Consider the following 15,039-nt stretch of genomic DNA (forward strand, 5'->3'; position numbering starts at 1 on the left):
ATAATTATTCAGATGCTCGATATAATTATTCAGATGCTCTATATAATTATTCAGATTCTCTATAGAATTATTCAGATGCTCTATAGAATTATTCAGATGCTCTATAGAATTATTCAGATGCTCTATAGAATTATTCAGATGCTCTATAGAATTATTCAGATGCTCTATAGAATTATTCAGATGCTCTATAGAATTATTCAGATGCTCTATATAATTATTCAGATGCTCTATATAATTATTCAGATGCTCTATAGAATTATTCAGATACTCTATATAATTATTCAGATGCTCTATAGGATTCTTCAGATGCTCTATATAATTATTCAGATTCTCTATAGAATAATTCAGATGCTCTATATAATTATTCAGATGCTCTATAGAATTATTCAGATGATCTATATCATTATTCAGATGCTCTATATAATTATTCAGATGCTCTATATAATTATTCAGATGCTCTATATAATTATTCAGATGCTCTATATAATTATTCAGATGCTCTATATAATTATTCAGATGCTCTATATAATTATTCAGATGCTCTATATAATTATTCAGATACTCTATATAATTATTCAGATGCTCTATATAATTATTCAGATGCTCGATATAATTATTCAGATGCTCTATATAATTATACAGATGCTCGATATAATTATTCAGATGCTCTATATAATTATTCAGATTCTCTATAGAATTATTCAGATGCTCTATAGAATTATTCAGATGCTCTATAGAATTATTCAGATGCTCTATAGAATTATTCAGATGCTCTATAGAATTATTCAGATGCTCTATAGAATTATTCAGATGCTCTATAGAATTATTCAGATGCTCTATATAATTATTCAGATGCTCTATATAATTATTCAGATGCTCTATAGAATTATTCAGATACTCTATATAATTATTCAGATGCTCTATAGGATTCTTCAGATGCTCTATATAATTATTCAGATTCTCTATAGAATTATTCAGATGCTCTATAGAATAATTCAGATGCTCTATATAATTATTCAGATGCTCTATAGAATTATTCAGATGATCTATATCATTATTCAGATGCTCTATATAATTATTCAGATGCTCTATATAATTATTCAGATGCTCTATATAATTATTCAGATGCTCTATATAATTATTCAGATGCTCTATATAATTATTCAGATGCACTATATAATTATTCTGATGCTCTATTTAATTATTCAGATGCTCGATATAATTATTCAGATGCTCTATATAATTATTCAGATTCTCTATAGAATTATTCAGATGCTCTATAGAATTATTCAGATGCTCTATAGAATTATTCAGATGCTCTATAGAATTATTCAGATGCTCTATAGAATTATTCAGATGCTCTATAGAATTATTCAGATGCTCTATAGAATTATTCAGATGCTCTATAGAATTATTCAGATGCTCTATAGAATTATTCAGATGCTCTATAGAATTATTCAGATACTCTATATAATTATTCAGATGCTCTATAGGATTCTTCAGATGCTCTATATAATTATTCAGATTCTCTATAGAATTATTCAGATGCTCTATAGAATTATTCAGATGCTCTATAGAATTATTCAGATGCTCTATAGAATTATTCAGATGCTCTATATAATTATTCAGATTCTCTAGAGAATTATTCAGATACTCTATAGAATTATTCAGATGCTCTATAGAATTATTCAGATGCTCTATATAATTATTCAGATGCTCTATATAATTATTCAGATGCTCTATATAATTATTCAGATGCTCTATAGAATTATTCAGATGCTCTCTAGAATTATTCAGATGCTCTATAGAATTATTCAGATTCTCTATAGAATTATTCAGATGCTCTATAGAATTATTCAGATACTCTATATAATTATTCAGATGCTCTATAGAATTATTCAGATGCTCTATATAATTATTCAGATACTCTAGATAATTATTCAGATGCTCTATATAATTATTCAGATGCTCTATATAATTATTCAGATGCTCTATATAATTATTCAGATGCTCTATAGAATTATTCCCATGCTCTATATAATTATTCAGATGCTCTATATAATTATTCAGATGCTCTATATAATTATTCAGATGCTCTATATAATTATTCAGATGCTCTATATAATTATTCAGATGCTCTATATAATTATTCAGATGCTCTATATAATTATTCAGATGCTCTATATAATTATTCAGATGCTCTGTAGAATTCTTCAGATACTCTATAGAATTATTCAGATAATCTATATAATTATTCAGATGCTCTATAGAATTCTTCAGATGCTCTATAGAATTCTTCAGATGCTCTATAGAATTCTTCAGATGCTCTATAGAATTATTCAGATGCTCTATATAATTCTTCAGATGCTCTATAGAATTCTTCAGATGCTCTATATAATTATTCAGATGCTCTATATAATTATTCAGATGCTCTATATAATTATTCAGATGCTCTATAGAATTATTCAGATGCTCGATATAATTATTCAGATGCTCTATATAATTATTCAGATGCTCTATAGAATGATTCAGATGCTCTATATAATTATTCAGATGCTCTATAGAATTATTCAGATGCTCTATATAATTATTCAGATGCTCTATAGAATTATTCAGATGCTCTATATAATTATTCAGATGATCTATATAATTATTCAGATGCTCTCTAGAATTATTCAGATGCTCTATATAATTATTCAGATGCTCTATAGAATTATTCAGATGCTCTATAGAATTATTCAGATGCTCTACATAATTATTCAGATGCTCTATATAATTATTCAGATGATCTATATAATTATTCAGATGCTCTCTAGAATTATTCAGATGCTCTATATAATTATTCAGATGCTCTATAGAATTATTCAGATGCTCTATAGAATTATTCAGATGCTCTATATAATTATTCAGATGCTCTATAGAATTATTCAGATGCTCTATAGAATTATTCAGATGCTCTATAGAATTATTCAGATGCTCTATAGAATTATTCAGATGCTCTATATAATTATTCAGATGCTCTATAGAATTATTCAGATGCTCTATATAATTATTCAGATGCTCTATATTATTATTCAGATGCTCTATAGAATTATTCAGATGCTCTATATAATTATTCAGATGCTCTATATAATTATTCAGATGCTCTATAGAATTATTCAGATGCTCTATAGAATTATTCAGATGCTCTATATAATTATTCAGATGCTCCATATAATTATTCAGATGCTCTATAGAATTATTCAGATGCTCTATATAATTATTCAGATGCTCTATAGAATTATTCAGATGCTCCATATAATTATTCAGATGCTCTATATAATTATTCGGATGCTCTATATAATTATTCATATGCTCTATATAATTATTCAGATGCTCTATATAATTATTCAGATGCTCTATAGAATTATTCAGATGTTCTATATAATTATTCAGATGCTCCATATAATTATTCAGATGCTCTATATGATTATTCAGATGCTCTATATAATTATTCAGATGCTCTATATAATTATTCAGATGCTCTATATAATTATTCAGATGCTCTATAGAATTATTCAGATGCTCTATGTAATTATTCAGATGCTCTATAGAATTATTCAGATGCTCTATAGAATTATTCAGATGCTCTATAGAATTATTCAGATGCTCTATATAATTATTCAGATGCTCTATAGAATTATTCAGATGCTCCATATAATTATTCAGATGCTCTATATAATTATTCAGATGCTCTATATAAATATTCAGATGCTCTATATAAATATTCAGATGCTCCATATAATTATTCAGATGCTCTATATAATTATGCAGATGCTCTATAGAATTATTCAGATGCTCTATATAATTATTCAGATGCTCTATAGAATTATTCAGATGCTCTATATAATTATTCAGATGCTCCATATAATTATTCGGATGCTCTATATAATTATTCAGATGCTCTATATAAATATTCAGATGCTCCATATAATTATTCAGATGCTCTATATAATTATTCAGATGCTCCATATAATTATTCAGATGCTCTATATAATTATTCAGATGCTCCATATAAATATTCAGATGCTCCATATAATTATTCAGATGCTCCATATAAATATTCAGATGCTCTATAGAATTATTCAGATGCTCCATATAAATATTCAGATGCTCCATATAATTATTCAGATGCTCTATATAATTATTCAGATGCTCTCTAGAATTCTTCGTTCCATCATGTCTACATTAACATTCTACAAATAAATATTAACGCTCGCTGTAAAATTTCTCAAAATCCTTGTCACAATGCTTATGGTTACTGTGCCTCATGTAACATGCTGGGGGTTGATTGTTTCCAAATAAACATTCATGAACTGACTGATAAATTATGATTGTAGTCTTGTTAAATGGCTTACAGTGTCTCGACTGGACCTGGAAGTAGGGGTGAGAATTGGGACGATTTTCTCCACCAAAGTGGATAACTCATGCTCTGTGTTTGTGTTGTGCGGCAGGTAATGTTGGCAGAGCTCCGCGGTACAAATGAGGTATTTGCCATCAAGGTGCTTAAAAAAGATTCCATCGTGCAGGATGACGATATCGACTGCACCATGACGGAGAAACGCGTCCTTGCTCTGGCTCAACAGCACCCATATCTCACACAACTGTATTGCTGCTTCCAAACACAGGTGTGTGCTTATATAGATTGTGTTCTCCCTCTCTCTCTTTCGCTGTCCACATCTCTCCCTCTCCTTAAATCTTTCTGTCTACATTTCTCCCTCTCCTTACATCTGTCTACATCTCTCCCTCTCCTTACATCTCTCTGTCTACATCTCTCCCTCTCCTTAACTCTCTCTGTCTACATCTCTCCCTCTCCTTAAATCTCTGTCCACATCTCTCCCTCACCTTACATCTCTCTGTCTACATTTATCCCTCTCCTTACATCTCTCTGTCAACATCTCACCCTCTCCTTACATCTCTCTGTCTACATTTCTCCCTCTCCTTACATCTCTCTGTCTACATCTCTCCCTCACCTTACATCTCTCTGTCTACATTTCTCCCTCTCCTTACATCTCTCTGTCTACATCTCACCCTCTCCTTACATCTCTCTGTCTACATCTCTCCCTCTCCTTACATCGCTCTGTCTACATCTCTCCCTCTCCTTACATCTCTCTGTCTACATCTCTCCCTCTCCTTACATCGCTCTGTCTACATCTCTCAATCTCCTTACATCTCTCTGTCTACATCTCTCTCCTTCTCCTTACATCTCTCTGTCTACATCTCTCTGCCTCTCCTTACATCTCTGTTTACATCTCTCTTCCTCTCCTTACATCTCTCTGTCTACATCTCTCTGCCTCTCCTTGCATCTCTCTTTACATCTCTCTGCCTCTCCTTACATCTCTCTGTCTACATCTCTCTGCCTCTCCTTGCATCTCTGTCTACATCTCTCTGCCTCTCCTTACATCTCTCTGTCTACATCTCTCCCTCTCCTTAACTCTCTCTGTCTACATCTCTCCCTGTCCTTACATCTCTCTGTCTACATCTCTCTGCCTCTCCTTGCATCTCTCTCTACATCTCACTTCCTCTCCTTACATCTCTCTGTCCATCTCTCTCCCTCTCCTTACATATCTCTCTACATTTCTCTGCCTCTCCTTACATCTCTCTGTCTACATCTCTCTTCCTCTCCTTACATCTCTCTGTCTACATCTCTCTGCCTCTCCTTGCACCTCTCTCTACATCTCTCTGCTTCTCCTTGCATCTCTCTCTACATTTCTCTGCCTCTCCTTACATCTCTCTGTCTACAACTCTCTGCCTCTCCTTGCATCTCTGTCTACATCTCTCTGCCTCTCCTTACATCTCTCTGTCTACATCTCTCAATCTCCTTACATCTCTCTGTCTACATCTCTCTCCTTCTCCTTACATCTCTCTGTCTACATCTCTCTGCCTCTCCTTACATCTCTGTTTACATCTCTCTTCCTCTCCTTACATCTCTCTGTCTACATCTCTCTGCCTCTCCTTGCATCTCTCTTTACATCTCTCTGCCTCTCCTTACATCTCTCTGTCTACATCTCTCTGCCTCTCCTTGCATCTCTGTCTACATCTCTCTGCCTCTCCTTACATCTCTCTGTCTACATCTCTCCCTCTCCTTAACTCTCTCTGTCTACATCTCTCCCTGTCCTTACATCTCTCTGTCTACATCTCTCTGCCTCTCCTTGCATCTCTCTCTACATCTCTCTTCCTCTCCTTACATCTCTCTGTCTACATCTCTCTCCCTCTCCTTACATCTCTCTCTACATTTCTCTGCCTCTCCTTACATCTCTCTGTCTACATCTCTCTTCCTCTCCTTACATCTCTCTGTCTACATCTCTCTGCCTCTCCTTGCACCTCTCTCTACATCTCTCTGATTCTCCTTGCATCTCTCTCTACATTTCTCTGCCTCTCCTTACATCTCTCTGTCTACAACTCTCTGCCTCTCCTTGCATCTCTGTCTACATCTCCCTGCCTCTCCTTACATCTCTCTGTCTACATCTCTCCCTCTCCTTACATCGCTCTGTCTACATCTCTCCATCTCCTTACATCTCTCTGTCTACATCTCTCTCCTTCTCCTTACATCTCTCTGTCTACATCTCTCTGCCTCTCCTTACATCTCTGTTTACATCTCTCTTCCTCTCCTTACATCTCTCTGTCTACATCTCTCTGCCTCTCCTTGCATCTCTCTTTACATCTCTCTGCCTCTCCTTACATCTCTCTGTCTACATCTCTCTGCCTCTCCTTGCATCTCTGTCTACATCTCTCTGCCTCTCCTTACATCTCTCTGTCTACATCTCTCCCTCTCCTTAACTCTCTCTGTCTACATCTCTCCCTGTCCTTACATCTCTCTGTCTACATCTCTCCCTGTCCTTACATCTCTCTGTCTACATCTCTCTGCCTCTCCTTGCATCTCTCTCTACATCTCTCTTCCTCTCCTTACATCTCTCTGTCTACATCTCTCTCCCTCTCCTTACATCTCTCTCTACATTTCTCTGCCTCTCCTTACATCTCTCTGTCTACATCTCTCTCCCTCTCCTTACATCTCTCTCTACATTTCTCTGCCTCTCCTTACATCTCTCTGTCTACATCTCTCTGCCTCTCCTTACATCTCTCTGTCTACATCTCTCTTCCTCTCCTTACATCTCTCTCTACATCTCTCTTCCTCTCCTTACATCTCTCTGTCTACATCTCTCTCCCTCTCCTTACATCTCTCTCTACATTTCTCTGCCTCTCCTTACATCTCTCTGTCTACATCTCTCTCCCTCTCCTTACATCTCTCTCTACATTTCTCTGCCTCTCCTTACATCTCTCTGTCTACATCTCTCTTCCTCTCCTTGCATCTCTGTCTACATCTCTCTGCCTCTCCTTACATCTGTCTGTCTACATCTCTCTGCCTCTCCTTACATCTGTCTGTCTACATCTCTCTGCCTCTCCTTGCATCTCTCTCTACATCTCTCTGCCTCTCCTTACATCTGTCTGTCTACATCTCTCTGCCTCTCCTTGCATCTCTCTCTACATCTCTCTGCCTCTCCTTACATCTGTCTGTCTACATCTCTCTGCCTCTCCTTGCATCTCTCTCTACATCTCTCTTCCTCTCTGTACATCTCTTTCTCCCTCTTATATCTCTATCTCCTTTCATCCTTTATTCCCTTCTCTCTATCGCCCGCATATCCTCTTCTGTGTTTTCCTTCCCTCATCCTTCCCTCACATTTTCTTCAATATTATAATTAACTCCCTCTGCCTTGCTCTTTTACAATCAACACATATGCATAATTTAAAGATGGCAGTCGTATTGTCTATTCCTCGTGGTTAATTCCCAACTGCATTATTTACCTACCGTGGGTATCTGTGCGGTTGTCTATGTGTGCGTCTACTCGTGCACCTGGTTATACAAGTCGAACCCATCCTCAGCATGGTAACCGATGATGTAATCGCAAACTTCGGCACAAAATTAGCGATCTGCAAACCAAATAAGAGAAGTCAAACCAAATAATAAAGATAAACCTTTTGGTAATTGATCTGCCGTGAATAAAAGTGAGTATGACGTTTGGGGCCTTACCCTTTGTCGGACCAGAAGGGTAAGGCCTGAAGCATTAGCTTCACTCTTATTCACAGTGGATCAACTACCACCATGTACAGGAAGTTCACCGATGATGTCTCCTGGATCTCACTTTGAGACCCACCTGTGGAGAACTTGCAGCACTCCCAGGTGAAGCCAAAGTCTGTGCAGAGAGCAAAGCAAAGGAGCTCGGCGTCACTTCCGGGCTCATGGAATTCCATGGATCCCATATGGAGAATACAAGGCAATGGGCGGAAGGATGACAGTTCGATGACAAGAGAACTGGTCAAGTGACGAGAGTTAAAGCGATACCAGACATCCATGGCTGCTTCACAAGAGACAATGTGCTTTGGTGAAGCAGTTTATAGGATTGGAGACGAATTGTGCTGGCAGTCAGCTGTCCAACTCCACCAGCTGGAGAGCCGAGACAAAGAGGTGAAGGTGTAGCAATTGTACTCAATGGCAAAGTGATGAGGGCACGGAAGGCAGGCTGAGATCAATGCAAGACCTGAACCTCAAGACTTGTGACACCTACACAGCAACCAAGACCAGTTCAGACTACATTCACATTTTAGCCAGGAAGAAAAGATGTCTGAGACGTTCGGATTCCCAGACAATTCTGTTCATTCAAAAAGCATCTTCTTCCGGCTATAGCTAGCCCACTCGTCTTCTTCCGGCTATAGCTAGCCCACTCGTCTTCTTCCGGCTATAGCTAGCCCACTCGTCCTTCTTCCGGCTATAGCTAGCCCACTCGTCCTTCTTCCGGCTATAGCTAGCCCACTCGTCCTTCTTCCGGCTATAGCTAGCCCACTCGTCCTTCTTCCGGCTATAGCTAGCCCACTCGTCTTCTTCCGGCTAACCCGATACAAGAAATTTCTCAATCAACCAGAACTCAAGCATATTTATATATTATCCAATCAAAGGTAAGATGCTGCTGCTGCAACATCCTCTCTTGATATGCACCAACTTTCATCGAAAGCAGAGCTGACAAGAACAAGTTCCTTGAGGACTTACAATAAGTGTTTTATGCCATTACATCATGTGAGTGCTAGGTGGTCATAGGCGACGTCCATCCTCATGTGGGATCCAGAGCTAGTGAGGATGATCAGTGGGAAACTAGTGTGTGGCTCACATTGGCTGGGAGAGACAAATGATGCTGCACGAGAACTGCTAACCTTCTTAGCCATTGATGAGTCGGCAGTGTGCGACAGGCACCTGGTTTCCTTAAAAAGGAGATGCATAAGCAGACTTGGCAGCACCCCAAGTTAAAGAGGGTGGCACCGTTGGTTATGCCATTGTACAGCAAAAAGGTTGCTTTGATGTGCGTGTTCAGTGAGGTGCAGAATGTAACACTGATCACAAACTCCTCCGCATTAAGATAAAAGTGAAAAGGAAAGAGGGTACTGCCAACCTAGAAGCAAGATACAGTATGTACAGGAAGCGTTTATACACAAAGGCTGCAGAAATGTGGGAAAATGATGGCACTAGTAAATATAAGTGGTCCGTCATTCTGGCAGCCCTGGTGGAGGCAGCATAAGAGGATCTAGGTCATGAAGAAGAAGAACAACAACCATATTGATTTTGAGAGAGTGCAGTGGACCTTGAACCGCTCTTCCAGAGGAGGAACTTACTGTATACAAAATGGTGTACTAGGGGTCCATGAAGTTGAGCATCACAAATTATTAAACGCTCGATGGGATGCACACAAAATGGCAGTAAGAGATGCCAAGGACACCTGGTTCAGGAGAAAAGCAAATGAAGATGAAATTATAGAGGAAAATAAGTGTGTTGATCTTTTCGGAATGCGTAGCAAGTCTGGTGCCACCGATAGATGGTAACGTCAAGGATGAAGAGGGACACCCTTACACTTAAAGTGAAGCAAAAGAACAGCGATAGCGACGCATTCTATTGGTATCCTAAACAGTGAAAGTCACTTCGATGTGATAGAACTAGATAAGGTCAGGCAGAGAACACAGAAACCGCATTTGAAAAAACTACAATCCATGGAAGAGTTTGAGGAGGCTATGAACAAGATCAAGAATGGAAAGGCTGGAGGAAGCTCTGGAATCCTGCGAGAAATGGTGAAGGTGGCATGCCAAGACCCTGACTTCTTGGATCTATTGCTTAATCTTGTCCACACAATCTGAAGAGAGAAGTGTGTTCCCAATGATTGGACAGATGCTTTGCGCATTCCCCTTCCTCATAAGAGGGATCTGTCGAACTGTGATGACTGGAGAGGTATTTCCTTACGTGATGTGGCCCGCAAAGTAATTGCCAGAGTGCTGCAAGATAGGCCTGCTTGAGTCTCCCATGCAGTTTCCGCAATGGCCGGGGGTACACATATTATGTTTGCGGTTTTCCAGGTGGTGAAGAGGAAATGGGAGCACCGGATGAAGACATTCTTACTCTTTATTGATCTCAGAAAGGCCTATGATTTAGTACCACATGAGGTAATGTGGCTGGCCCTTGCTAACCCTGGAATACCTGATCCCATGATCCAGCTCGTACGTCTTTCCACCAAGACAAGGTCTCTACCGCCACTCCTATCTCTACCGCCTCTGACATCAACTCATCCTGGGAATTCTTCCAAAGTAAATTGCTCTCTCTCATGCACAGATTTATCCCATCTCGTCTTCAGTTGTCATACCCTTCCTCCCGTCCATGGTACATGGAATCTTGTGGTGAGGCTGTTGCCCAGAAACAACTTGCTTTCGTCTCCTGGAAAGCAAATCCAACGGAAGGAAATCTCATTTCCTTTCACAAAGCCCGAAACAAGTGTGTGTCCACCCTCAGGAGAGCCAGGAAACAATATCTCTCCGTTCTCAAGACTGAACTCTCTTATCTGTCTCCCTCTTCCAAATCCTGGGGGCGTCTGGTCAAATCTGTTTCTGGTGTTTGTTCCCCCTCCATCACCTCCCTCACCTCAAACGGCTACACGGCTGACTCCGCACGTGAAAAAGCTGAATTCCTCAACTCTGTGTTTGCCTCTAAATCCTGTGTCCCAAACCAATCCCTCTCTGTACCCACCGTACCCAGTCGTACCCAGCTGCTCCTGGACTCTGTGTCCTTTCCTCCTGACAAGGTGGAAAAGTTTGTGTCAACCCTCGACTCTGATTCTGCAACTGGACCTGACGGCATCAGCCCACGGGTCCTAAAATCCTGTTCTTCCGCTCTTTCACTCCCTCTCTCTGTTCTCTTCACCCTCTCTTTTGCTCAAGGTCATCTGCCATCTGCTTGGAAATCAGCCAACATCACCGCTTTGCACAAAAAGGTGCAAAAACAGATCCTAGCAACTACAGACCAATCAGCCTTCTCCCAATTATCAGCAAAGTCATGGAATCCATCATTGCTTCAGATATGAAATCTTTCCTCTTCTCCAATGGCTTGATCTCTGATCATCAATTTGGTTTCAGACCTGGTCACTCTACTCTGGACATGCTGCTTCTGCTTTCTCAACAATGGATGGAGGTCCTCAATGCCAAACAGGAAATTAGAGCTGTCTCCCTTGACATATCACGTGCCTTCGATACGGTCTGGCACCCCGCTCTGCTCACCAAACTCTCCTCCTTTGGTATCCATGGAAATCTCCACGCATGGCTGGCGGACTTCCTCTCTAGTCGTAGTCAACGTGTGGCCCTGAATGGGTTTCTCTCATCTCCTCTTCCTGTTCAGGCTGGAATTCCCCAAGGCAGTGTTCTGGGCCCTGTGCTTTTTCTGGTCTTCATCAATGATCTCTCTGACTCTCTTGAAAATCCTCTCTATCTCTTTGCTGATGACTCTACTCTCTGTCGCTCCATTCCTCATCCCTCAGATCGGCAGTCTGCAGCCTCCTCACTCTCTGCAGACCTGGACAAAAATCACAGACTTGGCAAACAAGTGGAACATGTCTTTCAATCCTGACAAATCTCACACTGTGATGCAAGATGCAAGGAGACACACACACAATTACGATGTCTCTCCGAAAAGACCGACTGGACAACCCTCCCATCCACTTTCTGAATAATCCTCTCCAAGAAGTTCTGTCACTCAAGCTTTTCGGTCTCACTATCTGCCATGATCTTTCCTGGGAAAACCACATTTCAAATCTGGCCTCAAAAGCCAGTCGCCGACTGGGCATCCTCCGTCGTGCGAAGTCCTTCCTTGGCACAGCTGAGCTCCTCACCACATACAAGACTTTCATCTGCAGCTCAATGGAATACTGCTCTCCCCTCTGGGCTGGTGCTCCTGCCTCACACCTAGCTCGTCTTCACGCTGTTGAAACCAAAGCGTTCAGAATCATTGGAATCTCCCGCGATGAAGCTAACTCCAAGGGCCTTTCACTCACTCACCGCAGGCAGGTTGGTGGTCTTTCCGTCTTCTACCGACTCCTCTCTGGCCTTGCCCCCCCCCCCCAGCTCTTTCTGGGCTCTGTCCCCCAAATATTCCTACAGGTCGCACAAGATCTGCCTGCAACCCTCTTATGGTTAAACTGCCAAAATCAAGACTCTCTGCCCCCCATAGTTAGTCCACAAGCAACACGTAGGCCCATTAGAATTAGTTATGTCATAGTATGTGTAAGAGTAGGCCATTTTACTTGTAACATCTGCGTTGTGTTAAGAAATAATAAGCTTTGGTCCTTTCATTTTGCGGCCACCTCCAATTTCTATCTATGGGCGAACTCGATCCCCTGCTCCATTTGGCATCCCTCAAGTTTGTTACGCTTTGGGCTACCCGCAGCAGTTTGTTACGCTTTGACCACCAGCAGCGTTCGCTGCCCTTGGTTTCGCTCGAAACGAGTCGGGTAACCATGAGGTAGGCCTGAAAATGGGGAGGAGCGCGAGGGTCGAGGTGTGGCCGCATCAAGCAGCACGTCAGAAGGCGGTGACGGTGAGGGCAACAGCTAACCAGAGCTCGGTGGGCATAGCTTGATAGGGCGTGGCAAGAAATGTCTGGTGAGTTCGAGAGGGTTCCAAGGGCATGGCAATAAAACCCTTGGCGCGAGGCCCCCACCTCAGATGAGAAGGGAGAGGTGCTTACGAAGGGATCCACGAGGATGGAACGGAGTCGCGCATTGCAAGAGAGTTGTATTGAGAGAGCGCATTGAGATACGCATTGAGAGATTGAGAAGCGCATTGCTCGCGTTTATTGATCTATTACGGACTGTCCGTTTATTACGTACGCGGCTGAGCCGCAAGTGCAACCGCCAAAGCCAGACTACCGTTTGCCCTATAATAATCCCGTGCGCGCCAAACGACACGTGGAGAGCTCCTGCTGTCTTCGTTCGTCTCCTTCGCGGTGCGAGTTGGGGACCGGAGGAAGAGCTGCCTGGACGCCATCCCTGGACCATCGACCTGTCCGTCTGCAACCCCGTGTGAGTGTGTCTGAGAGTGAACGGGCCCGTTTGTCCAGGGATAATTTAAGACTGTTTAAGGCTGCACTGTGTATTCTTCTTCTTCTTTTTTCTTGTACAAAGTGTAAATAAATTCTGTTATTCCTTTTCTTCCCAAATTCGACCGTTTCAGTCATTTCCTCCATTGGGTAAGCGTGGCACGATTACGGACCACTTGGACCGGGTTTAGTCATTGCTAACGGCTCGGGTCACGGGTCGCTACCGCTCGGCGTTTCCACCTACACCCGTGATTCGGGCGGGGCTTATTTCCTCGTTTCTGGGCGGCGCGAGTAATTAGGTAATAGTGATTAGTCCTACGACCCTACTTCGCGCTGTCCAGGAGTGACGTCATAGGTCCCGGGTCCCGTCGGCTAGTAAAAGACGAGGGGACTAATCCCCCCTTGGTAAAGGGGAAAGGCCGACGCTGAGATCCGCAACAATATAATTGTTGCACAGATCAGGCTCAATCCATTTCAAACTGATCAGACTAAGCGTTGTCCCTGTCGAGTTATGACGTCATAATTATGGCACCAATGACGTCATCGTTAACAATACCTATTTCCCATATGGAGTTCTTTACAATGAGCCATGTTTCAATTTTGTCCATGCAGCAGTTCTGGAGATATGGAGGTGCAACATTTTTCATTTTTTCCAAGATGGCGCCTGTACCACATGACCTATGACGCCATGATTATCATTAAAATATTATACTGGAGGAGGCGCTCCTATGGTGAAAATTTCGTGTCCATCAGACCAACAGTTGCTGAGAATTTTTTTCAATAATGATCGGATAAGTGTTGTACTTGTCGAATTATGACGTCATAACGAAGGCACCGATGACATCAACATTAACATATCTTATTCCCCATAGGGAGTACTTGACAATGAGCCAGGTCTCAATTTTTTCCATGGAGTGGATTTCAGAGATATAGAGGTGCGAAGTTTTTCCAATATGGCGCCTGTATCACGTGACCTATGACGTCATAATAATCATTCAAATATTCTACATGAGGAGGCCCTCCTATGGTAAAAATTTAATGTCAATCGGACCAACGGTTGCCGAGAAAATGAGTTTTAAAAATGCAGACACGTACGTACGTACATGAATGCTTAACCCCGCTTTTCGCTTTGCGAGCGCAGGGTAATAAGTTGGCCGGGATGTCGCATGGGTCCAGTGCTGTTCAATCTCCATGCATGCCTCTCAGTGGAATGCTGAGCAGAAAGAATGGCAACACCAAAAATTTCCAAACGTCCATTTGAGTGGCTTGGTCATCTGACCCGAGTGATTGAAAAGCGAACGCCCAAGATCGGTCGATTTAACTACCAGAACCCAGGTCCATGCAGACAACGGAAGGATGGATCTGAAACGGATCTGAAAGAACTTAAGATTCCAGAATATGCATTGTATGGAGAGGGAACAATGTTGAGGACGGAGTGGCGAGCTACAGATATCACCTGTAGCGAGAAACACCGAGAACAAACATCACATCAAATGCAAAGTCTAGAGAGCCAGCGTACCTTTTGCAGAGAAAGTTGCATGAAGAGACAAAAATGTTCAAAATGGCTGAATGCGTTTCCAAACAATTTCGGAGCTTCCCAGTTT

General features: G+C 41.2%; 1 protein-coding gene across 1 annotated transcript in view; it reads left to right on the top strand.

Moving 5' to 3' along the window:
• The window catches only part of LOC137428270 (protein kinase C epsilon type-like), a 391,842-nt gene that overhangs the window by 220,541 nt on the left and 156,262 nt on the right, over window positions 1–15,039 (top strand). Inside the window, exon 11 of the mRNA XM_078779348.1 lies at window positions 4,494–4,667. Coding sequence (XP_078635474.1) covers window positions 4,494–4,667 — 174 coding nt within the window. The remainder of the gene's footprint in view (window positions 1–4,493; window positions 4,668–15,039) is intronic.

Source organism: Myxine glutinosa, chromosome 5 (assembly GCF_964187855.1).
Source record: "Myxine glutinosa chromosome 5, kmMyxGlut1.1, whole genome shotgun sequence".
Lineage (NCBI taxonomy): Eukaryota > Metazoa > Chordata > Myxini > Myxiniformes > Myxinidae > Myxine > Myxine glutinosa.